This window comes from Hylobates moloch, unplaced genomic scaffold, assembly GCF_009828535.3.
Source record: "Hylobates moloch isolate HMO894 unplaced genomic scaffold, HMol_V3 SCAFFOLD_18, whole genome shotgun sequence".
NCBI lineage: Eukaryota > Metazoa > Chordata > Mammalia > Primates > Hylobatidae > Hylobates > Hylobates moloch.
Window position 1 is genome coordinate 58,814,215 of NW_026652293.1, and position 27,541 is coordinate 58,841,755.

The 27,541-nt window shown below is 50.3% G+C and overlaps 1 protein-coding gene across 2 annotated transcripts in view; it reads right to left on the reverse strand.

Annotated features, from left to right (window-relative positions):
• The window catches only part of TMEM63A (transmembrane protein 63A), a 36,652-nt gene that overhangs the window by 3,340 nt on the left and 5,771 nt on the right, over positions 1-27,541 (reverse strand). For both annotated transcript variants that reach the window (XM_058430912.1, XM_032137225.2), the window contains exons 3-20: positions 25,212-25,291; positions 22,627-22,693; positions 21,716-21,753; positions 18,547-18,689; positions 17,778-17,829; positions 17,243-17,351; positions 16,570-16,640; positions 13,479-13,559; positions 13,163-13,286; positions 12,926-13,059; positions 11,551-11,688; positions 9,865-10,018; positions 7,603-7,709; positions 7,345-7,431; positions 6,581-6,643; positions 4,364-4,526; positions 3,067-3,172; positions 323-490 (exon numbers count right to left, since the gene is read on the reverse strand). In XM_058430912.1, the coding sequence (XP_058286895.1) occupies positions 323-490; positions 3,067-3,172; positions 4,364-4,526; positions 6,581-6,643; positions 7,345-7,431; positions 7,603-7,709; positions 9,865-10,018; positions 11,551-11,688; positions 12,926-13,059; positions 13,163-13,286; positions 13,479-13,559; positions 16,570-16,640; positions 17,243-17,351; positions 17,778-17,829; positions 18,547-18,689; positions 21,716-21,753; positions 22,627-22,693; positions 25,212-25,291 (1,885 nt within the window). The remainder of the gene's footprint in view (positions 1-322; positions 491-3,066; positions 3,173-4,363; positions 4,527-6,580; positions 6,644-7,344; positions 7,432-7,602; positions 7,710-9,864; positions 10,019-11,550; positions 11,689-12,925; positions 13,060-13,162; positions 13,287-13,478; positions 13,560-16,569; positions 16,641-17,242; positions 17,352-17,777; positions 17,830-18,546; positions 18,690-21,715; positions 21,754-22,626; positions 22,694-25,211; positions 25,292-27,541) is intronic.

A 27,541-nucleotide genomic window follows, 5' to 3' on the forward strand; every position in this document is an offset into this window, starting at 1 on the left:
ATTTCCTCTGGTTCAGTCCCTGCACAGCTGATAAATGCACTATCTTCCCTCCAGGGATGTATGGGACAATTGACCAGGCCTTCACAAGGGTTACACCTGCACTCGGGCTAGCTTAGGAGTTAGGCCGTCAACACCACACCCAACCAGCCCCTCACTCTGGGTATAATGTTTTGATTGGACACCTAACCAGTCCTCATTCTGGGCACCACATTCTGACTAGATGCCAAGCTGATGCTGTGAAAGCAATGGGGGATCTGACTGGCTGGTGGGGATGCAGGGATGGGAGGCCAAGGGCTGGCCCCAGGTCAGAAGGGCTGCTCACCCAGGCGCAGGAAGGAAAAGAAGTAGAGCCAGAAGAGGCACAGGATGGGGGCTGCCAAGGCCTGGTTCACAGCGGCAAAGTGGATCCCCTTCTCCAGCTTGGCTGGGAGGTAGACGAAGTAGAGGTTGTGCCGGTCCACCATGTGCTTGAGCAGGATGTAGATGAGGCCTGCAGGGGATGGGGCTGTGAGCTGGAGACCTCGCAGGGCCACGCAGACACCTCTGTCCTCTTCCTCTCAGGGGCGGCTATTTTGGCAAGGAGCCAGGGCTGGGGCTGCTGCTCTACTGCCTGAACACAAAATGAGGCATCCTGCACCTCTGGCTACTAGTATTTTTTCTCTTTCTCTCTCCTACCCGCTTCCTCACTTATCTGTGACCCCAAGGTGTAGGGGATTGGTCAGGGTGGTGGGAGAAAATTTAAGATAAAGTTATAGGAAATAGACACAAACCTTCTTGGAAGGCCAAGAGGTTTGCATAGCTTCAGTAAAGGGTTTGGCTGAAGGCAGCTGAATTCTCTTAAAAGCTTAGGGTGCAGATACATAGGAATGTGGGGGAGTTTACCTAACTAGCTTGTTTACTCATGTGGTCCTAAGACCAACCTTTGATCATCCACTGGTGCATGATTGCTCCCTATTCGGGGGGTCGGCAATGTTAATTACCCTCTAGTGGTGTTTACTCAAGACCTTTGTCATTTAATCTGTACTAAATAAATGCGAACTTCACAGGGCATCGAGGACTATGCTGCAGACTCAGGCAGCAGAGTCCCTTAGCCGCACTGACAGGCAAAATATCTGTCAGTGTATGTCTGTCTGTCTTTTTTTTTTTTTTTTTTGAGACAGAGTCTCACTCTGTTGCCCAGGCTGGAGTGCAGTGGCACGATCTCCACTCACTGCAAGCTCCACCTCCCGGGTTCACGCCATTCTCCTGCCTCAGCCTCCTGAGTAGCTGGGACTACAGGTGCCCGCCACCACGCCCAGCTAATTTTTTGTATTTTTAGTAGAGACAGGGTTTCACCATGTTAGCCAGGATGTTCTCGATCACCTGACCTCATAATCCGCCCGCCTCAGCCTCCCAAAGTGCTGGGATTACAGGCATGAGCCACCACGCCCAGCAGTGTATGTCTTTCATCTGTCACTGGGTCAGGGTCTGTAGGATGGACCCTGCACCAAGGGAGTCACAGTGTCTGTGATCCTGTCCCCACAGAACACTAACATTCCAGAATCCTCTTGGAAAGAGGCTGTTTCACAGTTGGATGCCTGGCCTCAATTCCTCCCCAGCCCTTCACATGCTGAGCCCCCGTATGTCAGTGCTCCCACACCCCTGGCCTTCTCCCACCCGGCTGATCCCCGCCTTCATCACAGTCAACAGAGAATGAGGCCCGAGGGTCTTACCCCAGGGGTGGCACAGGAGCACACAGGGGACCAACAGAAAGTGGGTGCTGCCTTTTCTATTATGCCAGTTTTGTTTTGTTTTTTTTTGAGATGGAGTCTCGCTCTTGTCATTCAGGCTGGAGTGCAGTGGTGCAATCTTGGCTCACTGCAACCTCTGCCTCCTGGGTTCAAGTGATTCTCCTACCTCAGCCTCCCGAGTAGCTGGGATTACAGGCTACTGCCACCATGCCCAGTTAATTTTTGTATTTTTAGCAGAGACAGGGTTTCATCATATTGGCCAGGTTGTTCTTGAACTCTTGACCTCAGGTGATGCACTGCCTAGGGCTCCCAAAGTGCTGGGATTACAGGCGTGAGCCATCGTGCCCGGCCCCAGGTTCTTTTTTAAAAAATAAATTTTGTTTTGAAAGTGTAGATACTGTAGATTTTTAAAACTACACAAGAGAGTATACAGGGAAAACTAAAACAACTTCTCCCCCAAAAATCAGCTATCACTGCCAGCAGTCTCTTGGGTTTTCTGTTTCCTTCTAGAGCCTTTCATTCATCTGCCAGTTGCAGATGTTTTATTTCAGTGGCCAGGACCTTGGTCTTTAAACAGTCCTGAGTTCAAATCCTGGTTCTCCTGCTTACTAACAACATACGAAGTTCTTTATGTGTGAAGGGGGAATAGAAACAGGAACTGCTCTGTAGGATGAGGTGAGAAATGTGGTAACCCACGTGGAGGCAGGCATCTGCCGGAGTGAAAGCAGCACGAGAGCTTTGATTGTGACTCTGGCACTGTCTTACTTGCTGCTAAAGAAATCAACCATGAACGACGTGGTGAGTGGGCAGAGAACCTCAGACCAGAAGTACTGAGAGAGGTCCTAGCTGGGCCAGTGGGAGGAATTCATTTAAAAATGAATGAGGCCGGGTGCTGTGGCTCACGCCTGTAATCCCAGCACTTTGGGAGGCTGAGGCGGGTGGATCACCTGAGGTCAGGAGTTCAAGACCAGCCTGGCCAACATAGTAAAACCCCATTTCTACTAAAAATACAGAAAATTAGGCAGGCATGGTGGCGGGCACCTGTAATCCCAGCTACTCAGGAGGCTGAGGTGGGAGGATGGCTTGAGCCCAGGAGGTGGGGGTTGCCCTGGGCCAAGATCATGCCACTCCAGCCTGGGCATCAGCATGAGACCCTGTCTCAAAACAAAAAAAGAAAGAAATGAGTGAAATTTGGTGTCACGTGAGTCTTTGGCAGCTTGTGGCTCTTGTGGCTGTGGTTTTGGGAATTCCATTGTGCCCTGGTGATAGCTGTCCCTGAGAGGTTTGGTGCAATCAGCCGTCCATGTACCCTGGGACAGGCTCCAGGGCCACTCACCAAATGGCGCGATGATGGGACAAGTGATGCTGTAGGCCACGATGACAGTGAAGACACACAGCGTCCACGCATACATGGCTCCAAACTCGTACTGGAAGGCCTGGTTCTGGGAGGAGGAGGTGGTGAGGAGCTCATGGACTTGTTCCACCTCAAACACCCTTTTGTGCTCTCTAAGTGGTGACGGGAGAGCAGGGTGGAGGAGGACTTTGGAAATAGGAGATGTGTGGCTCCCCGCCTCCCAAGGTCCTTCCCTTCCCTCCCAGCCTGCCCTGCTTCACCCAGCGCACCCAGCCCTCCCGAGGCATGGTGATGCGTGTTTGCTAGTGCTCCCTTCGTTCCAATCCTGTCCACCCAACAGGCATGTGAGCCCCTGGAAGGAAGAGGTGGTCGGGGAAGAGGTGTAGAGTGACTCCTCGCGACTCCAGCCCTTCTAGCAGGGGATCCTGGGCCAGCTTAGTTTGTGCCTCTGTGAAATCAGGATACTAGCAGTGCCCAGCTCATAAGGGGGCTGAGAATGAAATGAAGGAATGCAGCACTTCTCCCACTTTCCTCACACAGTGCCCACCATGACACAGGAGAATAAAAGGGAACCCCCACCCTCCAGTTCAGGGAATCCTGGAATAAATGCCACAAGTCGAAAATGCCTGTGATGGCCGGGCGCGGTGGCTCATGCCTGTAATCCCAGCACTTTGGGAGGCCGAGGCAGGCGGATCACAAGGTCAGGAGATCGAGACCATCCTGGCTAACACGGTGAAACCCCGTCTCTACTAAAAATACAAAAAATTAGCCGGGCGAGGTGGCAGGCGCCTGTAGTCCCAGCTACGCGGGAGGCTGAGGCAGGAGAATGGTGTGAACCCCGGGGGGCGGAGCCTGCAGTGAGCCAAGATCGCGCCACTGCACTCCAACCTGGGTGAAAGAGCGAGACTCCGTCTCAAAAAAAAAAAAAAAAAAAAAAAAATGCCTGTGACATCTGGGGTTGGCTAAGAATTTATGCAAATGGGTGCCTACGGAAAAAGAGTCTGTTGGTTTGAGTTGTATGTATGTATGTGTGCAATCAAACCATTTCAAATGCCAAAGTCCCAAGCTCTCTCCTCCAGCCTGTGAGCTAGAGAGGAGGCTGGAGGAGGCCACGCCTGCCTGGGCCTGGGCCTTAGCACTTAGCCCAGTGCCTGCACTAGTGGGTAGTCAGGTAAATGCCACCCACTAGCGGGGGTAGTGGGGGTGAGACGCCCTCAGGTCAGTGAAGGGGGACATGGGAGGGAGTCAGAGGCACAGCCCTGGGCCCGGGGGATGGCACCTGCTTGACATTCCTGCGGTCGGCAGCCGTCTTGGCCATGATCATGCGGAAGGTATAAAGGATGAGGCCTGGCAGCCGCAGCAGCTCCATGCCGTTGCCGATGAAAGCCGAGGCGATGACATAGTTCACAAAGAAGGCGCCCTGGTCAGGCAGGAAGACGCACCTAGGGAAACCGGGGCCCAGGTCTGTGAGCTGAGAGCCGCTCTTGGAGGGAGAGCTGGGCAGGAGCAGAAAGCCCCTGGGAGGGCTGTATACTCTTCCCTTCATTCGGCACATATTTGGGAAACACATCTGTGTGCCAAGCACCTTTCTAGGCATTGAGAATAGAACAAAGCCCCTGCCCCCACTCTCTTGAAGTTCACATTCTAGCTGGGGGCACAAGCAAGCAAACAAATATTCCACCTGCCGGGGGCGGTGAGCGCTAGAGGGAAACAAAGCAGGGAGGGTTGCTATGTCATACAGGGGTTGGAGGAGCCCTTCTAACGAGGTGATATTCGTGCAGAGATGTGAAGAGGTGAAGGAGCAAGTCATCCCCAAACCTGGGAAGACAGGATTCCAGGGAAAGGGAACAACATATAAGACGCCTGAGGATGTCCTCGTCTGCTGCACATCCAGGGGCTGGACAGCAGTGGGCTGAGGGGAGGCAGAAGACAAGGCTGAAAGGGGCTGGGGGCCGGCCCAGGGCAAGGGATCTGTTCCGATGGGGTCAGGGAGACTACGCAGATGGCCACTGTGTCATCCCCATGTGGGACGAGGGCGGTTGTGATGGAGGTGGTGAGATATGGAGGGATTCTGGATCTACTTTAGAGAGAGGCTGGGTATGGCATGGGAGGGATAGAAAGGAAACAAGGTGAACTTTCAGGTTTTTTTCCAAAAGAAGTAGAAAAACCATATGGAATGGGGAAAGTTGTAGAGCAGCAGATTTGAGGGTAAAAGTTGGGAGTTTGGTTTTGGGCAGGTAACATCCGTGGTACCCAGTAAAACTCCAGCTGGAGTTTGAGGTGGACAGTTGGGTTACCAGCCTGGAGGTGCAGGCTAGAGGCATAAATGTGGATGTTGTCCGCATAAGTTAATTCAGGAGCAGTCTCATGGCATGGAAGCTGTGGGTTCAGCTAAAGTCACCTAGAGAGGCAGTGTGGACCCAGAACTGGGGGCTGAGGCTTCAGGCAGCCAAAATCTAGAGTTGGGGAGATGGGAAAGAACCCACCAAGGAGGGTGACAAGAGGATGCCGCCGGATGAGAGAGCCAAGGCCAAGCTTCGAGGAGGAAGGCTCGGATAAATGTGTCAGATGTCGCTGATAGATCATAAGATGAGGATTGAGCTGGTCACTGGATTTGTCAATCTGAAAGTCACTGTCAACCTAGACTATTGCTGGCTGTATGTATGTGTGTCTGTCATAGCTGCCAGCTCCCAACTCATCAGCTTACTCAGCAAGAACTCATTTAAAATAACTCGTCCCATCCTTACAGGTAAGCACATTCTTTTAGGAAAGTCAATGCCAAGCCTCTGGGCCTATATTAAGACCTAACGTATAGTCTGTAGGGGCTGGGGTTGAATCCCAGCTCTGTTCATTAACCAGCTGGGTAAACTTGGGCAAGTTATTCAACATCTCTGAACCTCAGTCTCCTCATCTGTAAAATGTAGAGAATAATAGTATCTTCCTCATAGCTTGTTGTAAAGATACAGTGAGAAAAAGATACATAAAGCATTTAGCATAGTGCCTTCTTAAACAATAGCTATTACTATTAAGTGGCATGGTATAAGTTTAAAATACTAACAAGGATACATCAGCAATAAGTTTAATTCTATTCTGGCAAAAATAATCCCCAGAGCCCAGAGGCATCCTGGTTGCCATGTTTAATTATTATTCTCCTTTCCCCACTCCCTGGCACCACTGAGACCCAGCAATTCCTTCTCCCCATGTGACTCTGTGCTCAGTAAGTTTCAAAGAATGAATGAGACAGTTGCTAATTGAGTTCTGGCCTAAAAAATTAATCCCATTTCTGCAAGCATAGCACAAAGTGGGTCAGTTCCCACAGTGTCTACCAGAAACCTGGCAGGGTGGAGGTGAGGCCCCAAGCCCTGCTGTCTAGGGAGGAAGATGCCTGTTCAGAAGCATAGTCTACAACCGCCCCCACCCATCCCACTGCAGCCCCAGCCCCTGTGGGACTTTCACCCAGGGCCATGGCTCTAGAACTCAACTTGGCAATACTCACTCCAACCTGATGGAGGCCTCCGAGGAAGTTTTGTCAAAGAGCCACCGGAAGAAAAAATCTAGACTGAAAAACAAAGGAACCCCCTAAGAGTTTATTTCCAGCATTCCATATTGTCACTACACGTGCTTTCATTTTCTTTTGCTCTAAAAACAGGCCAAAACTCGAGATCGACTTTTGCTCTCAACGATGCCAGTTACTACAGCATGACCTGTCACAGTCTGCTTTAACAGAAACTTCCTTCCTTGAGATAAACAAAGCCATGATGAGGCCTTCCCTAAGTGGAAGGTCCTTGATAAGTTTCATTTTCTTTTCTCTTTTGTAGAGATGGGGTTTCGCCATATTGCCCAGGCTGGAACTCCAGTGCTCAAGCAATCTGCCCACCTCGGCCTCCCAAAATGCTAGGATTAGAGGCGTAAGCCACCGTGCCTGGCCACAAAATTTTCAAGCTGTTTTTTTTTTTTTTTTAGACAGAGTCTCACACCTGTAATCCCAGCACTTTGGGAGGCCGAGGCAGGTGGATCACCTGAGGTCAGGAGCTCGAGAACAGCCTGACCGATATGGTGTTTTTTTCTTTTTTAAAGAAAAGCAATCATATTGCCAGAAGAATCAATGACCCAGCCCTACTGCACGCCAAGTGGTTGCGACAGGCTTAGATACTGTTAGAGGTTTGCTTCTGCTACCAAACCGTTTGCATTCTCCTGGGGACAATGCTCTCCTGATGTGACTCTTATTCTGAATGTAGAACAAAAGGTGGTGGCATATACCTGGTGAGACCCAGGGAGGGCAGGATCAGCACCATGAAGATCAAGAATATGTAGACTTTGGTCATCATGATCTGGTTTTCCCCTGACCTGCAGGAAGTCAAAGGTGAGGACTCGCCGTCCCCCAAATGCTCTAGGTGCCCCCAGTGAGGCCCCTGCCACGTGCCCATTGCCTGAGCAGTTGGGGGGTAGGGTGTGGACAAGGGAGTGGTCAGAGACATCCTTCTTAGGGGCAGGGCCTCGGGGCTCCCACGCACTCACTTGGTCCAGTGAGACTCCAGCAGTGTAGAGTAGTAGACAATGGAGGGCAGCAGGGCCGAGAAGGACCAGAGCAGGAGGGTGGGGAAGAACTGGCTGATGATCGGGTTCTAGGAGAAAGGTCCACAACAGAGAGAGTCACAGGGGCCGTGGGCCATGCGGCTCTGAGGCCATGACTTATTGGCATGGTCGCTCAGTGGACTCCCAGGGTAGGAGTTTGTCATCTCTGACCCCAGAACCAACACTGTGCCAGGTACAGAGTTGGTAGTCCATAAATGTTGGCTGAATAATCAGTAACAGCACCTTATATTTGTACAGCTTCTCACAGCACAGCAAAGAAAGCAATTTCACATACAAGTAAACTCCACTTATCTGACTAACCAGATTAAATAACCTTCTCTGCTCCCCATACAAAACCAATGACTGATGCCATGGGAAGACTGAACACCAAAGGCCTGGAGTCCTGGCCGGGGCGGGTGGGGTAGGCGGGGGGTGCCCAGCCTGCTCAGCTCCCACTGGTCCAGCTGCAGCATATCAGGGCTCCACTGTGTGTGTCCACAATCCTGCTGTTTGTTACTGTGATTACATGAGCTGATTGACTTATTACTGTCACTGATTAGATGAACACAAAAATAGAGAGAATTTTCTTTGAAAACTAAGTTGGATACTTTGGAAAGACTTGATAAAAGTCAATTTCTAAAAGAAAAACGCTGTTAATTAGATGACAGTAAATTAACGATAAAAGATCAAGGGATATGCGATCTAGGAAGTTTCTATATTAAGAATGGCTTTGCAAATATCTAAATTCTTCCTTTACTTTAAAGAAACCAACACTGGAATCACAAAACAATGAAATAAGGGTGTGGTTAATGTAGACAAAGGGGCACTCTCCTCAGCAGATCCATCTTCAAATAGGCCTGTCCTTCTATTAAAAGATTGGCAAAGGAATGCATATTTATAATACCTGCTTTAAATCTTAAACAAAACTGCTGAATTTATACTTAGGTAGTTTAAAACTATCTATGGAGTCAAATAAGAGCTTCAACCACACATCAGCTCATTGATTATCATGACAACAGCCTCGCACCCTGTATAATAGGGCAGGTGTTTTAACTCCAGTTCTTGGATGAAAAACTGAGGTTCAGAATTCATCAGATAGGGAATGGCAAAGTGAAGACAAGGAGGCCCTCCTGCCCAGTGTGCTTTCCCAGGGAATGATTAACCAAATGCAAAGTGAAATTTGAAAAGAAAAATAATCTAGGGAGATGGTTTGGCAAAGCTAATCGTGAGAAACCAATAGCTTTTTGAGTAGATGCCAGTTGAGTGAGTGGCTTCTATCTCATTGATTCATCTAAGATTTTTGAAAATCATTCATTACCTATACAGAATAGTTTTTTTTGCTTGTTTTTTTGTTTTTTGGTTTTTTTTGAGATGGAGTTTCACTCTTGTCGCCCAGGCTGGAGTACAGTGGTGCAATCTCAGCTCACTGCAACCTCCACCTCCCGGTTCAAGCGATTCTCCTGCCTCAGCCTCCTGAGTATCTGGGATTACAAGCGCCCACCAACACGCCCGGCTAATTTTTGTATTTTCAGTAGAGATGGGGTTGTGCCATGTTGGCCAGGCTAGTCTCGAACTCCTGACCTCAGGTGATCCGCCCACCTTAGCCTCCCAAAGTGCTGGGATTACAGGCATGAACTACCGTGCCCGGCACCAGAATAGTTTTATAACAAGGTCATTAGCAACCAAAATGTAAAAGAAATAATTTGTGATGCTGCCACCTAATCAATGAAGCTCTTTTCCTTCCTTCCTGGCCCCTCCCCGTAGTGTCCATGATAGACATGCCTCACTGGTACATCCCTGCTTCTGTCAGGAGCCTGCATGGGTGCCACAAAATCTACACAATTTTGAATGGATGCTTGATAGTCTATCAACCTGAATATACCTCATTCAACTCAAATGATCCCTACCATTGAATATTTAGTCTATTACAATATATATGTATGCATGTGTGTGTATATATACATATAGTGCGTGTGTGTGTGTGTGTGTGTGTGTGTGTGTGTGTGTATGGCATTACTATAAAGACTTTGTAATAAATGTGGCCATGCCTGCTCAGGGCTTAAAAGCAAGGATGTGAGCTGAGCGACATGACCCCCTGGTTTAGTTCCCCGCACACACCCCACTCCTGTCCCCATTCCTTCCCCACCCCCCAAGCCCTCTTCTCACCAGCTGTCCTGGGAGGGGCCTTGCAGAACAGTTACTCACATTCAGCGCGTGGATGGGTTTGGTGACATTAAACTTGTCCATGGTGGACAGGATGATGGAGGGTGTGGTCAGGAAAAACAGCCCCAAGAAGAGGGTGAAGTTGATGCCCAGCCACTGTAGCCACCAGCGGAGGCCCTGGATAGAGAGGTTCTTCCTGCAGGGGGAGAGGGGACACAGGTCTCGAGGCTTGTCTCCCAGTGCTCGTGGCTTAGGTGGGTCAGAAGGTCAGACTTAGGCAGACCAAGAGACTAGCCTGGGGGACAAGTTCTCTGCACTGACCTTCAACTACAGAAAGACCAAATCTTAGGTCCCTGAGAGCTCAGAGGGAACAATTATTCTCTCAGATGTGGCTCCCCAGCTACAGTCTGGGGGCCAGAACCTACCCAAAGAGATGGCATGAGCACTCAAGCAGGCCAAACAAGGCTCCAGCATGGCATTTATTTTTTCTGGTTTTTGTTTGTTTGTTTGTTTTTGTTTGTTTTGTTTTGAGACAGTCTTGCTTCGTCACCCTGGCTAGAGTGCAGTGGTGTGATCTTGGCTCACTGCAACCTCTGCCTCCCAGGTTCAAGCAATTCTCCTGCTCAGCCTCCCATGTAGCTGGGACTACAGGCATGTACCACCACACCCAGCTAATTTTTTTGTATTTTTAGTACAGACAGGGTTTCACCATGTTACCCAGGGTGGTCTTGAACTCCTGAGCTCAGGCAATCCGCCCGCCTCAGCCTCTCAAAGTGCTAGGATTACAGGTGTGAACCACCACGCCCGGCCCCAGCATGGCATTTCTTAGACACATCTGCAATGCTTTGTGACTAATGACACATTCTTCCCAACAGGGCTGTAGCTGGGGTGCAGGGAAGAGGGAGGCAGGGACAAAGGACTGAAGGCATAGCTTGCACCTGCCCTGGCCTCTCATCCCAAAGAACAGACCCACAAAGCAATCCTGAGTTTAGGAAGCCCTGTGAACCAAAGAGCAAAACTGTCAGAGGCAGAACTAGAACCGAGCAGAGAGGAGCACTTCAAGCTCATTCTGTGCAAGGAGCTGAGGCAAGGCTGGACAGGCAGCTGCGCTGGGGCTTGCGCAGGGTGCCCTCACCCTCAGCACAGCACTGGAGGCTCATCAGGGCCCCCATGGACACAGCTCAGCTCCCCAGCACGGCCCCAGGCTGACACTGGACCTTAGTAAGGCTGTACAAGCTGCATGTGGCTACTGAGCATTTGAAATGTGGCTGGTGTGAATTGAGAGGTGCTAGAAGTGTAAAATACACACCAGATATTGAAGACTAAGTGTGAAAAAGAGAATGTAAAACATCTCACATTTTTCAAAAATTGATTGAATGTTGAAATAACAGTTTGGATATATTGGGCGAGATAAATTATTAAAATTAATTTCAACTGTTTCTTTTTACTTTTTTAGCATGGCTATTAGGAAATTTAAAATTAGACACAGAACTGGCATTATATTTCTGCTGGGTAGCACTTGAATGCTAGGGAGGAACACTGGAGGGAAGGGCTGGGCAGATACCCCAGTTGGGCCACACTGAGCACATCACAGCATCGCGGCCCACAGAATTGCAGATGTGTGGAGATCTCCACGGACTGCCAGGTCACACCTGTGCTCCAGGTGATGGGCAGCTCCCACCAGGAACCCAGGCCTCTCTCCCACCTCTCCTTGGTCTAGGAGCTCACCAGCAGATGTCCTCAGGGTCAGCGGCAAAGGTGACTGTCCACTTGGAGGTATAGAGCTCCCTGCTATGGGAGGACGGCTGGGGTTCACCTTTGCACTGAAGGCTCTGACACTTGCAGGCGTTGAAATCTTTCAGGATGCTGCAAGGAAATGTAGAAACAGCCAGGCCCAGGCTACTCAGGTTACCATGCACACATGTGGCAAGTGGGGACTGAGTAGGAGTGGGAGGCAGTGGCACAGGACCTTTGCTTTGCTGTGATTAATGTATTATGAGTAATGCTACGTAAGAAGCGCCACGCTAGCACACTGTGTGGAGAATTTTAATTCTCGCAACCACCAGCAAGAAAGGGAGTACTATTCCCATTTTACAGATAAGGAAACTGAGGGCAACACACTGCTCTTCCATAGGGCCATCCCCCTCCACCCTGCCTGTTAAGCTGGAGCTCTGATCAATGCTACTGCCAGGCAGTGGCTCACCTTTTCATTCTGTCACTTTTACCCCAGGCCCAAGGGTAGCAATAGACCACGTTACACACTGCCTGTTCCCAAGCTTCCCTCCTCAGGGCTCCCACCTCGACCCTAACTATCTCAACAGGTCACAGCTTTTCCTCCTTTAACCTCCCATAAGGAGCCCAGCAGCCCCTCTACTCCTGCCTCAGATGCTTTCCCCTTTCCTCCTGCCCCAGCGCCTGCAGGGAGGCAGGAAGTCCTGTGTGGGTCCATTCCTAGTGTCACAATGCCTGGGGCAGGGAAGGCAGGGGGAGGGCCAGTGGCTGGACACCTTTCGGCACCCCTCTCCCGACCCACCCCGTGCTGCTCCTAAGGCGAGATGACACTGAGACCACAGGCATGAGAGCCTAGAGTCCTGTGCCAAGGGCCACTGTGAAAAGCCACTCCCCAGGGTCAAGCTCCCCACTGCAGTGAGCGCCCCAGCATGCCCCAGGGGTCTTCCCCACAGCTTTGCATTTGTGGGAAGGTGGGGAGCCACAGACAGAAGGATCTGTGGCCCAGAGCAGATGTCTGAAAGGAGGGTGCCTCCATCTCCCCTGGGGCAAGGCTGGCACATGAAGCCAACAGGATGGGTCCAGGGCAGCAGGGAAGAGCCTGGCAGTGGGGCCAGGCCACATCGGCTCGAGGGGGTCAGCAAGAATCACCCACTCCGTGGCTGCTGCCCACACCCCCACTGCCTGTCACACAAACATGGGCTGGGCTGGCTGAAAGTGAGTGTGGGTAGCTGAGGGAGGAGAAGGAAACACCACAGATAAATCTCAGGGATGGTGGGTCAGCAGTACCATCTCTACCCAAGAGGGACAGTGAGTTATCTGGAGGGGAACAGGGAGTCAGCCAAGAAAGGGTCTGGGATGTGCCCACACTCACTAGGTGGCCATGGACTTCTCCTGGAAGGTGACGAAGGCCATTCCCAGGGGCTGGTCCTGGACGTGGCGTTCTTCCTCTGTGATCCTCTCCAGCAGCCTATCCTTCATCCGTGTGTAGTAAGAGATGGCATCTTCCTGCCAGAAGACACATCCCATTGGGATGACGTGGCCCCATGCAGGTGTCTGGGGCACCCCGATGCCAATGCCTGTGCTCCCAGCCGGGGAGCGGGACCCTTACCCACTCACAGCCCTGCACTTCGCAGCAGCAAAACTGGCCACAGGGCTTGGGGTTGATGAGGGTCCGCTGGCCTGTCTTCACCTGCAGGTTTGTGTAATAGGTCAGGCTCTTCTCAGTCTTCTTTCTGTGGGGGTGGGAGCGGGGGCACAAACTTCAGATTCAGAATCCTGTGGCAGGGAACGCCACACCCACAGTTCAACCATCCGTCGCCAGGGGAGAAGGAGGAGTCCAGGGCCTCCCTCCTCCCTTCCTAGCTGGGGGATGCGAGGCCAGCAAGGAAGGAGTGGGCATCTTGCAAGGCCCGCCTGCCACTCACCTCTCCTTGCACAGGTAGATCAGTTTGGCCACGTTGTAGCACAGCTGGACATCAACCACCTCACACGTGGGATACGCATCCCTGTGGCCAGGGAGAAAAGAAGGCAAAAGACACCGTTGGAAAAGAAAACACCCCAAGCAGGAGACATGCCCACGGATCCAAGGGAAAGGATGGCAGAGTGATCTCGCTGCTGGTTTCTGTGCCAGCGGAGACCTCTCTTCTCTTTGTCTTTTATCCTCCAAAAGGGGGAAATTTTGAAATTTGATACAAAGAGGGCTTTTGTTTTGTTTAGAGACAGGGTCTCACTCTGTCACCCAGGCTGCAGTACAGTGGCGCAATCATGGCTCACTGCAGCCTCAACCTTCTGGGCTCAATCAGTCCTCCCACCTCAGCCTCCCGAGTAGCTGGGGCTACAGGCACATGCCACTAGGCTGATTTTTATTTTTTTGTAGAGATGGGGTCTCGCTATGTTGCCCAGGCTGATTTCGAACTCCTGGCCTCAAGTACTCCTCCTGTCTCACCCTCCCAAAGTGCTGGGATTATAGGTGTGAGTCACCGCACCCCACTAGCCTTTTTTAGTAGTATGAAGCTAACTGCCTGAAACTGAAAAGTTTATACCCACTTGGCTTGGAATCAGCTGGCACTTCTCCTGGGGAAAAATGAACACATCACTATCCCCTCTAAAGACCCAAAGGAATAGATTTATTGTTTGTGCTAGGTCAGTATCTACCTTGAGCCATCACTGAAATCCTATTCAGGTAGCCTTTTTTAAGGTCACAGACCTTTCAGAGGGTCTAATGAAAGCAAAGGACCCTCAGACCAGAAAATGTCTACACACGTAATAACAACCAGCAAGGCCAGGCGCGGTGGCTCATGCCTGTAATCCCAGCACTTTGGGAGGCTGAGGCGGGTGGATCACTTGAGGTCAGGAGTTTGAGACCAGCCTGGCCAATGTGGTGAAACCCTGTCTCTACTAAAAATACAAAAATCAGCTAGGTGAGGTGGCACACACCTGTAATCCAGCTACTCGGGAGGCTGGGGCATGAGAATCACTTGAACCTGGGAGGCGGAGGTTGCAGTGAGCAAGATTGCCCCACTGCACTCCAGCCTGGGCAACAGAGTGAGACTCCATCTCAAAAAAAAAGAACCAGCAAAATACATACTCACTATTGACCAGGTATTGTTACATGTATTGATTTATTTAATCCTCATCATAACCTGTGAGGTTTTGTCCTCATTTTACAGATAAGTAAACTGAGGCCGACAGAGGTAAGTGGCTTGTGCCCAAGATCACACAGCTAGTGAGTGTCTGAGCCAGGAGGTGAATACAGGCAACCTGGCTCCAAGGTCAATCCTCATGGCCACCATGCAATACCCCCTCACCATACACGCAAAATTATACATACAATTCCAGGGGATTCCAGAACCATGTAAATCCCCACCTACCACCTGCCAGGCACTGTTCTAGGTGCTGGTAACAGGGCCTGGATGTGCTTACATTTTAGTAAGAGAGAGAGCCCATAGGTATGTCAATCATGAAATTAAACAGTAGGACAATTTCTGGTCTCAATAAGAGCTGTGAGGAAGAAAACTGCAATTTAAGCATCCCTGCTTGAAAGGCAAATTCATACATCAATCCCCATGGATTGCAATAGCATTCACTAAAAAGGCCTCCTAAAACAGGGGAAAGCATGAGTCATGCAATGTTTGTATAAGAATGAGGGGACTTTTTTTTTCTCTTTAAAGTTATACATTAAGTGGAATTACTGTTTCCAGGTGTTGCCTAGCAGGCAACTTTGAGGAGTTGCTTCAAGGAAATACAGAAAAATGATTCTGGTATTGAGTATTTACATATTAGTAAATATTTCTAAAATACTTAGAGTTTTCGAAGAAGTTTTTCAAATTTTAAACATTGTTTATGATTCTGTCTAGTAATTTGCTTAGCAAGTGCTTTCTTCACAAATAGTGCAAAGTTAAAGTGTAGCCAACTCCTAGTCCATGCAACAAATTAGTGGCTGCTGTATTGATAAGGATTGAAGAGAGGCCGGGCATGGTGGCTCACGCCTGTAATCCCAGCACTTTGGGAGGGCAAGGCAGGAGGATCACTTGAGCCCAGCAATTCGAGACCAGCCTGGGCAGCATAGCAAGACTCTATCTCCACAAAAAATTTAAAAATTAGCTGGGTGTGGTGGCATGTGTCTGCAGTCCCAGCTACTTGGGAGGCTGAGGCAGGAAGAAGCCTTGAGTCCAGGAGTTGAGGCCGCAGTAAGCTATTATTGCACTACTGCACTCTAGCCTGGGCAACAGAGCAAGACCTTGTCTCTAAAAAAATAAGATAATAAAAAAAGGAATGAAGAAAGAATAAAATGTCAGCTCCTAAGCCCAGTCTTCAGGTCCTCCAGCATGGGGTCCTGGGAGCCTTCCCGGCCTGCTTGCCCTGCCCTCCGCACCCCACCACCACCTTTCCTGATGCTCTGGGCCTTCCCCTGCATCCCTGGCTGCACACGTAATCTCCTCACAGGAAAGCCTTTCCTCCAGCCTCCATCTGCAGGAATTGGTGGTGCAGATACTCAAAGGGAGCTGCTGGAAAGGAGGTTCTACCAGTGAGAGCCTGGACTCAGACACAGTGCTCACTCAACAGACACCCGCTGAGTGGATGGACAAACCAACAAACACAGAGATGGCCCCGAGGTCCTTCCACCTGTGAGACCCTAGCCCTGTGGGTCCATACAGATGCTCAGCTCACATCTCTCTTAATCTGCAAAGGTGACGCTAAGAACCCCGGGGTCAACAATTTTTTCCCCCGTATGCTCTCAGGACGTTTATTTGCACCTACACCCTGCTCTGTGCTCTGGACACTGCACAGGCTGCTTGAAGAGGATAGGCCACCAGGGCGCTATTCATTGCACAGCACCAGCAGGGCTGGCACACGGGAGCCACTCCACACACGTGTGGCAGGGCCAGGTCCTTCTCAGATCTGGATACCCAAGCGAGAGACAGAAGGCGCTCACCTAAGGTGCTTGCCCTGCGGGTGGGGCGTGCTGGTCCTACGTGGAGGGGGCTCAGCTCCCCTCCCACCCCGCCTGCTTACCGGAAGTGGCTCTCCACAGTCTCCTTCCTGGCATCTCTGGGGAGTCCTGTGATGAACAGGGTCCGCCTCACCTGTCCGGGAAACACAGCAGGGAGAGAAGTCACCCACGAGCCAGTGTGCCGGTATGCTCAAGTTTCCTACCCAACTCCAGCCTCTGGAAAGTAAACAACAGGAAATCGGAAGGCTCCAGTTTTCTCCTTCTGTGGCTGGGGGAGCCCCAAAGCATGTCATTTACACAGCATCTTCTTCCAGGCTGTACAAAGAATCCACTTCCAAAGCAACTCTATGAGCCTTCTTTGCATGGCAGGAGACTGAGAAAGAGGGGAAGTGACTCAAATGTGGTCACACAGCAGATCAGAGGAGGACCCAGGCCTGGAACCAAGCCATAGAAGCTCCCCTCCCCTGTGAAGCTGTGGGTGGCAAAGAGAAAGGGCTGCTCTCAACCCAAACTTCTTCACTTAGCACCAGTAACTGTCCAAATCTTGAAACAATCCACCAGGAAATTGTTTTTTAAAGATGATGCCAAGTATGAGCAAGAATAAGCAAGCCGGCTCCTGAGGCCCTCCCAGAGCTCACTGCGGTCAGGGCCTGCGGCAGAGCCTGGGAGGCCCTTCCACTCCGACTCCCACCTGAGTCCCTCTCAGCACATGTCCCCAAGCCCCGCCTCACTCACCAGGTTCTCCTCTTTGTACTTAATGGACTGAGTGTGGTGCCGCATGAAACCCACGGTGAGGAAGAGGTAAATGACGGCAAAGATGGTGTGCAGCCAAAGGAGGTCATTGCTGAGGGGGAAACCGCCTGCCATCAGGGCTGGGATCCCAGGCAGGGAGCTGGGGGTGCAGAGCTGGGGCCTGGTTACCCTCAATGGGCACGGAACTGAGGACCAACAGCTTCATCGCAAGAGATGCCTCCCACAGAGGCTGTGTGGCCAACGCCCCTCAGCCCACGGTCAATACTTCAGAGGGGTCCCTGTCCCTGTCCTGACAAATGAACTCCAGATCCACAGGACCCTCCGTGTTTCTTAAAACCCTGGCAAAACAGTGCCTGCCTGTGGCGTGTTCATGCCCACAGCTCAACAACACACTAGCTGCAAGGCGCCTTCAGATACCAGCCGGCCCCCTTTGGAGTACCTCTGGCCTGCCCCGGGCTCCCGATCTGCCTTCTTGGTCTTACCCATCGGCACCTATCCCCACGGGCTCCATACTCACTCAGTCTGTAGGTTTGCTATTGTCGTCCTCCCAAAACTGTACGGGTCTTTGTCTGCAGAGAAGCACAGATACTTAGTTCCAGGGTCATGTGGGGAAGCAGGAGGGGGCGTAACCAATCAGCCTTGGTTTGTGGAGCTCTGGGGAGGAAGAGCATGTCTGGACCAGCAGGAAGACAACGTCTGACTAGTCTTTCCAGAGCTACACCATCAAGGCCTCTGCTTGAAACCAAAATGCTCCCTGATAACTTCTCAACCTTCCATTGCAGGTAAAGGCAAAATGTGAATTCATTTTGTTTGAGAAAACTAAAAACATCCTATGTTGTTAGAAAACCAACGTTGGGAACCACTGGGTATCCTAAGTGGATTCATGGTGGCATTTTGGAAGGTGGATTCTTGCAGTTGCCCTTAGATATAATGCCACACCCTGATTTTAATTAAGTATCATGGATATCTTCTGGGTCCATTAATTGTGACCTCCTAATTTGAGGGCAGGAAAGTATAAAAGACTCTGACAGCCCCTGATTCTGTAAATCTTGGGGGGCTTTTTTCCCTATTTAAATAAAACCAGATATTAATATTGGGGCCCCAGTTTTAGCCTAGGTTTGCTGCAGATCTTTAATCAGATGGAAATGTTCAGAGTCACCCTGAGACCATCTTACATCTGAATTGGGGCATGACTCCTGGGGTTCTGGTCTACCACAGTGAGCCCTTTCCCTAGGACTGCCACTCTGCCCCATTACAACATAGACAAGGGCGAGGAGGGTCATTACCCAGCAAGTCCCCTGAGAGGTTGACGGGCAGGATGACACACAGGGACAAAATGCTGACCACCACCAGCAGGAAGATGATGTGCCTCTGGAAGGACAGGTAGTGGATGGCGTCCTCCCCACACCATTCCAGGATCTGGTCATCACTGGCCAAGACACAGAGGAATCTTAATGAGCAGTGGAACAGGCCTCGGGGCTCTGCATGAAGTGTCTCATATCATCCTCACCACACTCTCATGAGATGGTTCGATTGTTATCCCCACATTTTTGTTCACATATGAGGAAATAAAGGCACAGGAAATTTGCATAACTTTAAGGATCTCACATGATATAACTTCTAGAGCCTACCATCTTAGCCCCTGTACCATACTCAAGGTAAAGGAATACCAGCATTCCATCTGATGTTGCTAGAAACATTTGTGCCCAAGTTACGTGTGTGGGAAAGGTACTCAAATACAGTCATCTCACAGCCCTGTCCTGCTTCTAAGGAATCACATTCAGAATAAAGTTAGGGCTGGGTGCAGTGGCTCACACCTGTAATCCCAGCACTTTGGGAGGCTGAGGCAGGTGGATCACCTGAAGTCAGGAGTTCGAGACCAGCGTGGCCAACATGGTGAAACTCTGTCTCTACTAAAAATATAAAAAAAAATTAGCCAAGTGTGGTGGTGCATGCCTATAATCCCAGCAACTCGGGAGGCAGGAGAATTGCTTGAACCTGGGAGGTGAAGGTTGCAGTGAGCCGAGATCCCGCTACTGCACCCCAGCCTGGGTGAAAGAGTGAGACTCCATCTCAAAAAAGAAAAAAAAAAAAAAAAGAATAAAGTGGGGAATATGCCCAGGCCCCAGGCTCTCACCTGTTTTCTGTCTCCCTCTCAGGTGGAGACCTGAGGTGGAGCCAAGAGTCCCAGTCCATCCCTACCACCCTGGCCTCCTCCCTGTGTCCCCAGAGATGGGGAGGTGACTTGCTCCACCCTTTCCCACCCTTGGAGTGCTACACTTGGAGGCTCTGGGTCCACTGGGGACTCAGAAAATTCCAAGTTCACACAAGCCAGACTTCTGTGCTACAGAGGGAGAAGGGGCAGGGCACTCTGCTCTTTCCCACTCCCCGAAGGCGAAGGCGCTGCTTCTAGGCTGGGAAAGCAGTGCTTTGGGAAGAACTCAGCGGGGGCAAGGGCTGCATCACAATAAGGCAGATCTGAAAGATGTCAGCATGGGCTTTGCGGTCAGACCACAATGTAATCGAGCGCAGCCACCTCTACCTGAGAGCAGGTCACATGGCTTACCTGCCTCTGACCTCGAGCAAGGAAACTGCCCACTGCCTACCTCATCGGCTTAGCAGGGACTCAAGAGATAATAAGCATCAAACACCTAGTGCTGTCCATGGTATCAGCAGATGCTCAGAAATATGCCTGTTCATATGAGTCCTGATTACTATTTATCTAGAGGACAAAGCTTTGCAATTAACTACATTGTTCTCATTTCTAAATAAACTAACTCGCCTCCTGCTTCCTCCTGTTCCAGACCAGAGTTGACTGTCTCCCACGGGGCTCTGTCTCCTGCCAGTTCCCCTGGGAACAACTCCTACCAAACCAAACATTTACAACACGCTCTCACATGTATTCATTCCTTTGAATTAGGCTGAGCATATGTTATCCTCAGCCTCCTTTTACAGTTGGGGAAACTGAGGCCCAGAACATTTCATCCTATAACCACCACATTTCATCATATAACCACATTTCATTAATTCTAAGATGTCATTTTCACATTTCTTTTCTTTTTTGAGACAGAGTTTTGCTCTTTCACGCAGGCTGGAGTGCAGTGGGGCGATCTTGGCTCACTGCAACCTCCGCCTTCCGGTTTCAAGCGATTCTCCTGCCTCAGCCTCCCGAGTAGCTGGGATTACAGGCACTTGCCACAAGCCCGGCTAATTTTTGTATTTTTAGTAGAGATGGAGTTTCACCATGTTGGGCAGGCTGGTCTTGAACTCCTGACCTCATGATCTGCCTGCCTCAGCCTCCCAAAGTGTTGGGATTACAGGCGTCAGCCACCACAGCCGGCCATATTTCAACTCCTCTGAAATGAGGTGTACGCTATCGTTATAGTTGACGGTAGCTTAGCTGGCAACATTTTCTTGTTCTTAGTGCTATATAAAATAACATGCATCTGGGCCGGGCGCGGTGGCTCATGCCTGTAATCCCAGCACTTTGGGAGGCCGAGGCAGGTGGATCACCTGAGGTCGGGAATTCGAGATCAGCCTGAGCAACATGGAGAAACCCCGTCTCTACTAAAAATACAAAAAAAATTATCCGGGCATGGTGGCACATGCCTGTAATCTCAGCTACTCTGAAGGCTTACACAGCAGAATCGCTTGAACCCGGGAGGCGGAGGTTGCAGTGAGCCGAGATCGTGCCATTGCACTCCAGCCTGGGCGACAAGAGCAAAACGCGGTCTCAAAAAAAATAATAATAATAACATGCATCTTACAACAATAACTTCTTAGATTCAATAGAATATGGCAGCAGGTGAGAACCAAGACTCACATCAGTCCCCGCCTCCTGGCTCCCTCCACCACATGAGAGGTAACTAACTGGCTCTTAATCACCTTTAATAATCTTTTAGATTTCTCTCCATGGGCCCCATTGAAAAAAAGAAAACTTGTAACCAAATGAATTGAATGTATTGTATTTCTTCACTTTTCACTAATTCAAAGACATGCAAACCTGCCTAGGAGAGCTTCCATTGACATCTAATTGGTGTTAAATATTAAATTGAATAATTAAAGCAAAAAAATGGCTTTAATTAGTTTGTGCAGTATTATGAGAGATGAACATATGATTTCCACTGAATATGTTGAAATAAATAAAGTACACCTCTATCTTCAAGAACTCTTGGGATCCAGCTCAATTTGGGAAGCCCCAGGCTCCAGCAGGGACTGTGTGCCCTCCAGCATGGAGGCTCCAATCCTACAGGCCTCCTTCCTCTGCTCCTGACCCCAGGGGCTGCCTGGCCACCTTGATTCTCAGCCCTCACATGCTGCTTTGGACATTAACTAAAAAGTATCTAAGAGACTCCATCTTAAGATCAAGCATCTTGGCTCGTGCCTCTTGACTGGCCAAACACCCAAAAAAACTAGCCCAAAGGCCCCCCAGCAGCTGCCCCCTGGTGTACTCACTGCAGACGGAAGATGGCAGTCAGCCAGGGACAGCATCCCTGGAAATGGAGAGAACAGGGATTAGCTTCCAACATCTGTGTCTTTGAGAGGCAGATGTAATCATTGTCTTTGACATTAAATAACCATTTAACCTCCTGTTGTATAAAAAACAGTGCTTTTATCCCATATTCGGCAAGCATGAGCCCAGTACTTCACAATATACACCACGTGCCTGGAATTCCTGCTAAAATCTCCTGACAACTTCGTGGTCAAATCACAAAACTTAGATCAAAAGCTGATGAAAGCTCAGGGCAGCTCTGGGCAAAGTGATGTGGGCTGCTGTTTGATTGTTTACAATCACTGACCAAGAGGTGAAGCAAAAGAGAGTAAACAAGCCTAATGGATTGGACGGTCCGCTGGAGTGGGTGTTAGGGGGAAAGGGTGTCTGTAGGTTTTATTGTCCTTCACATCTCTTAAACTTAATACCCCTAAAGCTGGGCTGTTATCCAGCTAGGAAAGACAAATATTTGTTCAATAATTCATTCAACAATGACTAAACACCTACTAGGCATCAGGCGCTGGGGAACAGGGCTGGAGAAGGCAGGGCTCCTGCCCACATCTGGCTCATAATCCAGCCAGCAAGTCCATAATTAACTGTCATACAAAGCCACAGATGTAAGAGAGAGAAGTGCTGGGGAAGCCCAAGGGATTCCGTACCCCTTCCCGCCTGCAAGTTCATCCAGTCTCAAGATCCCGGGTCATCCAGCTGCCATCTCTTCTGTGGTATATCCCAAGTTCAGGTGCCTTCGTCGATGCAGAAAAGCACTTTCTCCAGCACTTGCCACTCAAGATCTGCCCTGCTCCCTCCCCAAAACCATGATTGCCAATCCCCACCCCCTGGCCATGACCACAACTGTGCCTTAGATACCAACCAGCTCATTTTCAAAGTCTTGTTGACCTGAGGAGGAAGTCGATGACAGTCTCTGAAATCTGGACTCGCTAGAGACACAAAAAGAAAAAAAATGACAGATAATTCTTAGAAAAAAAAAAAGCCAAGCCGGGCGCAGTGGCTCACGCTTGTAATCCCAGCACTTTGGGAGGCCGAGGCAGGCGGATCACGAGGTCAGGAGATCGAGACCACGGTGAAACCCCGTCTCTACTAAAAATACAAAAAAAATTAGCCGGGCGCGGTGGCAGGCGCCTGTAGTCCCAGCTACTGGGAGAGGCTGAGGCAGGAGAATGGCGTGAACCCGGAAGGTGGAGCTTGCAGTGAGCCGAGATCGTGCCACTGCACTCCAGCCTGGGCGACAGAGCGAGACTCCGTCTCAAAAAGAAAAAAAAAAGCCAAAAAAGTCAAAAAGATCACGTCCAGTATTTTGCTGCCTCTTGGAGCTCAGAACCAAAGCTACCAGCCCTCGATGGCTGGGACAAAATATAACTCACTCTGTGAAAGACAGAGACAAGGACAATGACCATTCCCAGGCATGGTATAAAACTCTGTGTTATACGGGATGAATAGCAAGGGGCCAACACCCAGAAACCACACCACTGTGACTCGTCTAGCTACAGTGACTTCAAAGTGTTGCCTATTTATAGCATATTTCCCTATATTATCAAATAAAATTTGGAATACTACATTTTATCAAATCTACGATACCACTGGTTGTAATTTGCATAATTATTTTATGAAACACTAAAGAAAAAATGCTGCCAAATAAACTATGACCACCCATCAATAACAAGATGCCTCCCAATTTCAGAGACAAGAAAATGTTAAAACATATGTTTTAGAGTGGACAAATGATGGCACTTTATATTGTGGCATTTTAATCAGATCCTTTCTTGTGAGTACCCCCATAAAAACACCCCATGCGCTATAAATCTGAGGTGTTTGCAATATGTATATGTGACTGCTTTTCTTTTTTTTCTTTTTTTTTTTTTTTTTTTTTTTGAGACGGAGTCTGGCTCTGTCACCCAGGCTGGAAGTGCAGTGGTGCAATCTTGGCTCACTGCAAGCTCTGCCGCCCGGGTTCAAGCAATTCTCTGCCTCAGCCTCCCGAGTAGCTGGGCTTACAAGCACCCGCCACCATGCCTGGTTAATTTTTGTATTTTTAATAGAGACGGGGTTTCATCATCTTGGCGAGGCTGGTCTTGAACTCCTGACCTCATGATCCACCCGCCTCGGCCTCCCAAAGTGCTGGGATTATAGGTGTGAGCCAACACGCCTGGCCATGACTCCTTTTCTCTAGTCTCCTATTCCTGGTTCTACTGTCCCCCTGCTGAAGACAAAATATATGACAAAACTTTAAAAGCCTTTGCAGAGACACTGTCCCTTTTGACCTTCACAGTGACCTCATGGGGAAGAGAGGACAGAAGGAGACCGACCCTAATAAGTTTGGGGCCTTGACCAAAGTCGCACAGCCAGGGATGCAGAAGGACTCTCTGATCCCCAGCTGGTCTTTTCAACCAGAGTACATGGCCCCCACTTCCAGCTGAATGTGCTGTAAATGCATCAGATGTCCCAAAAGTTTCTCTCCAACAGTCCAAGGTCATCACCTCAGGCTTTAGCAAATCCCAGAGCAGGGATCATGGGAAGGACGGTGCATTTTCAGGTACACCTCCTCTTCCCAGTTCAAAGGACCCTGCCGCACAGGCCACATGTCAGGAGGGGCCTGAGAGTGGAGGGTCTGCCTGAGGAGCCCCAGAGCGGGGGGGCTCTGGGTGGCAGCTGGGGCCAGTCCCTGAGTTTTCATCACTCACTTCCTATTGCCACATCTGACACAAGATCCTGGGTGCAAACAGCCAGCTGGAGCTGGAACGTCAGGTTGTGCAGATCCAGAATTCACTGTCACCCTTCAGGCAACATGAACAGAGAATCCTGGAGCCCCACGCAGAACTGGAAGGACCTGAGGCCTGGCCGAGGGAGCCTGTGCTTTGTAACAGACTCATCCAAAGCCGGCGCTGTGCTGACCTGGCAGGAGGGTGGGGCAGTTCCCTGATGGCTCTGCTGCCCTTGATCCTCACACAGCCCTGGCCCCAAGCTAATTAATTTCAAAGATGATCACTTAAAAATACTCAAGGTGAGAAAGAAAATGGGCATCCTCTTCAGAGGATGATGAAAGCCCTCAGTATCTAAAGCAACCAGTCCGAAGCCAACAAGGTTCATGGCCTTGGCCCAGCAGAAGCCCTGAGGGAGCTGAGCACTGAGCCTGGGTTTTTGTTTTTTGTTTCGTGAGCACAATGAGGGTAGCAAGGCCGACCTCATGGGTCTGTGGTGAAGAACAAAAAGAACAGCTACCGGTACAGGCCAGGTAGATACACTTAATGAACACAATCTAATAGCAGTGTCATGTGTGGGTCCTGCCCACACGGAGGGCTTCATAAGCCCCCAGCCCATTCCAGGGACACACACACACACTATACACACACATGTGTACACACACACTCATATGCACGCACATATACACACTCACATGTACGCACACGCATGCTCACAGCCTAGGCGATATGTCTTTACCTGTCTGCTTCTGACACCAGGGCAATGCGGCCATAGTCCCAGAATCTTCTTCTTATAATAGAAAACACCAAGATTAAGAACTAAAAACAGAAAAGAAACCAAGTAAATGCATATTGGATGGCTTCTCATTAGAAGACACAGCGGTCTCAGGGGTAAAGCCTACCTGCCTGCACTCCGCAGGGCTAGAAGGAAAACACCCAGGCCCAGAGAGGCCACTGAGCTGCCCAAGGCCACACAGCTCAGTAGCCCGGATGCTTTGCTCACCCCCTTCACCAGCCCCTGTCACCTGTGCCCACGCCACCAAGGCTGTCAGCGCTGATGCCAAGCTTGCCTGGAGCCTGCCTAGTTCTGCACGTCAGCCCTGCCTCTTGCTCTCAAGGCAGCGGTGACACCACGAGGCCCAGTCTCGGGCCCTGCTCTGCCTTCAGTGGCCCCTGAGCAGGCAGGTAAGGTCTGGTCCCAGAGCAGCCCCAGGAACCAGCGTCCTTCTTCACTTTACAGAAAATTTCTTTTCCTTTTTTTTTTTTTTTTTGAGATGGAGTCTCACTCTGTCACCCAGGCTGGAGTGCAGTGACACGATCTCGGCTCACTGCAACTTCCCCTCCCGGGTTCAAGCAATTCTTGTGCCTCAGCCTCCAGAGTAGCTGGGACTACAGGTGCCCGCCACCACGCCCAGCTAATTTTTGTATTTTAGTAGAGACAGGGTTTCACCATATTGGTCAGGCTGGTCTCGAACTCCTGACTTCAGGTGATCCACCTGCCTCAGCCTCCCAAAGTGCTGGGATTACAAGCGTGAGCCACCATGCTGGCCAGAAAACTTCATTTTAAATTACAGAACCAAGGTAGCAGAGCCTCCTCAGGCTGAGCCAGAAATGGTCAGATTTTTCCTCTGAGTTTGGTTCCCCTGAAGGCAGGCCCCGCAGGCCCTGCAATCCCCCGGCACAGAGCATGCATGCGGGCAGCAAGGCCCCACGAGAACCTGTGCTCGGGCTGGCTTGGCCTCCTTAAGCTGGGACACCTCAGCAAGCTTGTGTCCAATGGCAACCTCAGGGCTGGACTAAGCCGGTTAGCTCTAGACATCTGTACACTCTAGACTGTCCTCACTCCCCACAGTCCACCTTGGCAGGCTCCCTGCCACGTTCCTGCCTCTCTTCCCTCCCTAGACAGGGTCCCTGTCTTTGAGGTTCAGGGAGGTAGAGAAATACATCTTAGTAAGCACACCCCTGCCTGCTTTGATCAGAAACAGGGGTTTTGAAGGTAGGCTTTGTTTTCCTAAAGGAAATCCAGAAGACCTGGAACCCCAGAGGCACTGAGTCCTCGTGGAATTTTCTTCAGGTGAATCAGGAAGTTGGTGACATATTTTCAAAGGCAGGTGAGTCGTGTTGTAGGAAAACCACAAAACCTGCTCAGCAGGTGCCTTGCCCTCCCTGTCCACAGCGGCTGCCACCCTGGCCTGTGCAGTGCAGACACTTCCCACAAACCCATGCTCTCCAGGGCCCTCTGGCTCTTATGTGTCCCCCCTCCCCAACCCCCAAAACTTACTGCAATAAAAATCCACCCCTGGCCAGGCACCGTGGCTCACTCCTGTAATCCCAGCACTTTGGGAGGCCAAGGCTGGTGAACCGCTTGAGCTCAGGAGTTTGAGACCAGCCTAGGCAACATGGTATGAAACCCCATCTCCACCAAAAATACAAAAATAAGCCAGACACGGTGGCATGTGCTTGTAGTCCCAGCTATGCAGGAGGCTGAGGTAGGAGGATTGTTTGAGCCCAGGAGGAGGAAGTCGAAGTGAACTGTGATTATGCCACTGTACTTCAGCCTGGGTGACAGAGTGAGACCTTGTCTCAAAAAAAAAAAAAAAAAAAAAAAATTCACCTTCGGCAGCACACTCCAATAGAGAGTGACTCTCTTCTCAACCAACACTTTTGCAACAATACCCAGCCAGCCCACCTAGGGTCCCTGCCCAGGCCCCCTCTCTGTACTCTTCACCTTGGCCAAACTCTCCACACCCTGAAGACCCAGGGCCACCCTCCTCTAATCCCACCAACTCTGAAATCCACCCCCACAACCCTGTCCACTCCTCCCTGCTACCCTAAGCCACCCTCCCCATGTTCCCCACCCAAGCCTAGTCTCCAGCTCCAAGCAGTCCGAGAACGTTTACTCCATCAGAGCCATCTGCCCCCTTCACTCAGATGGTCTCTGCTACATGTTAGGAGATAGCATCAAGAGGCACTGGCCAGCCCATGGCATTTGTGAAAAGAAGGGGCACTTTAACCCCAATAAATCTCAGCCAGCAAACGTTGAGTCTGCATAAGGAAGAACAATGACAT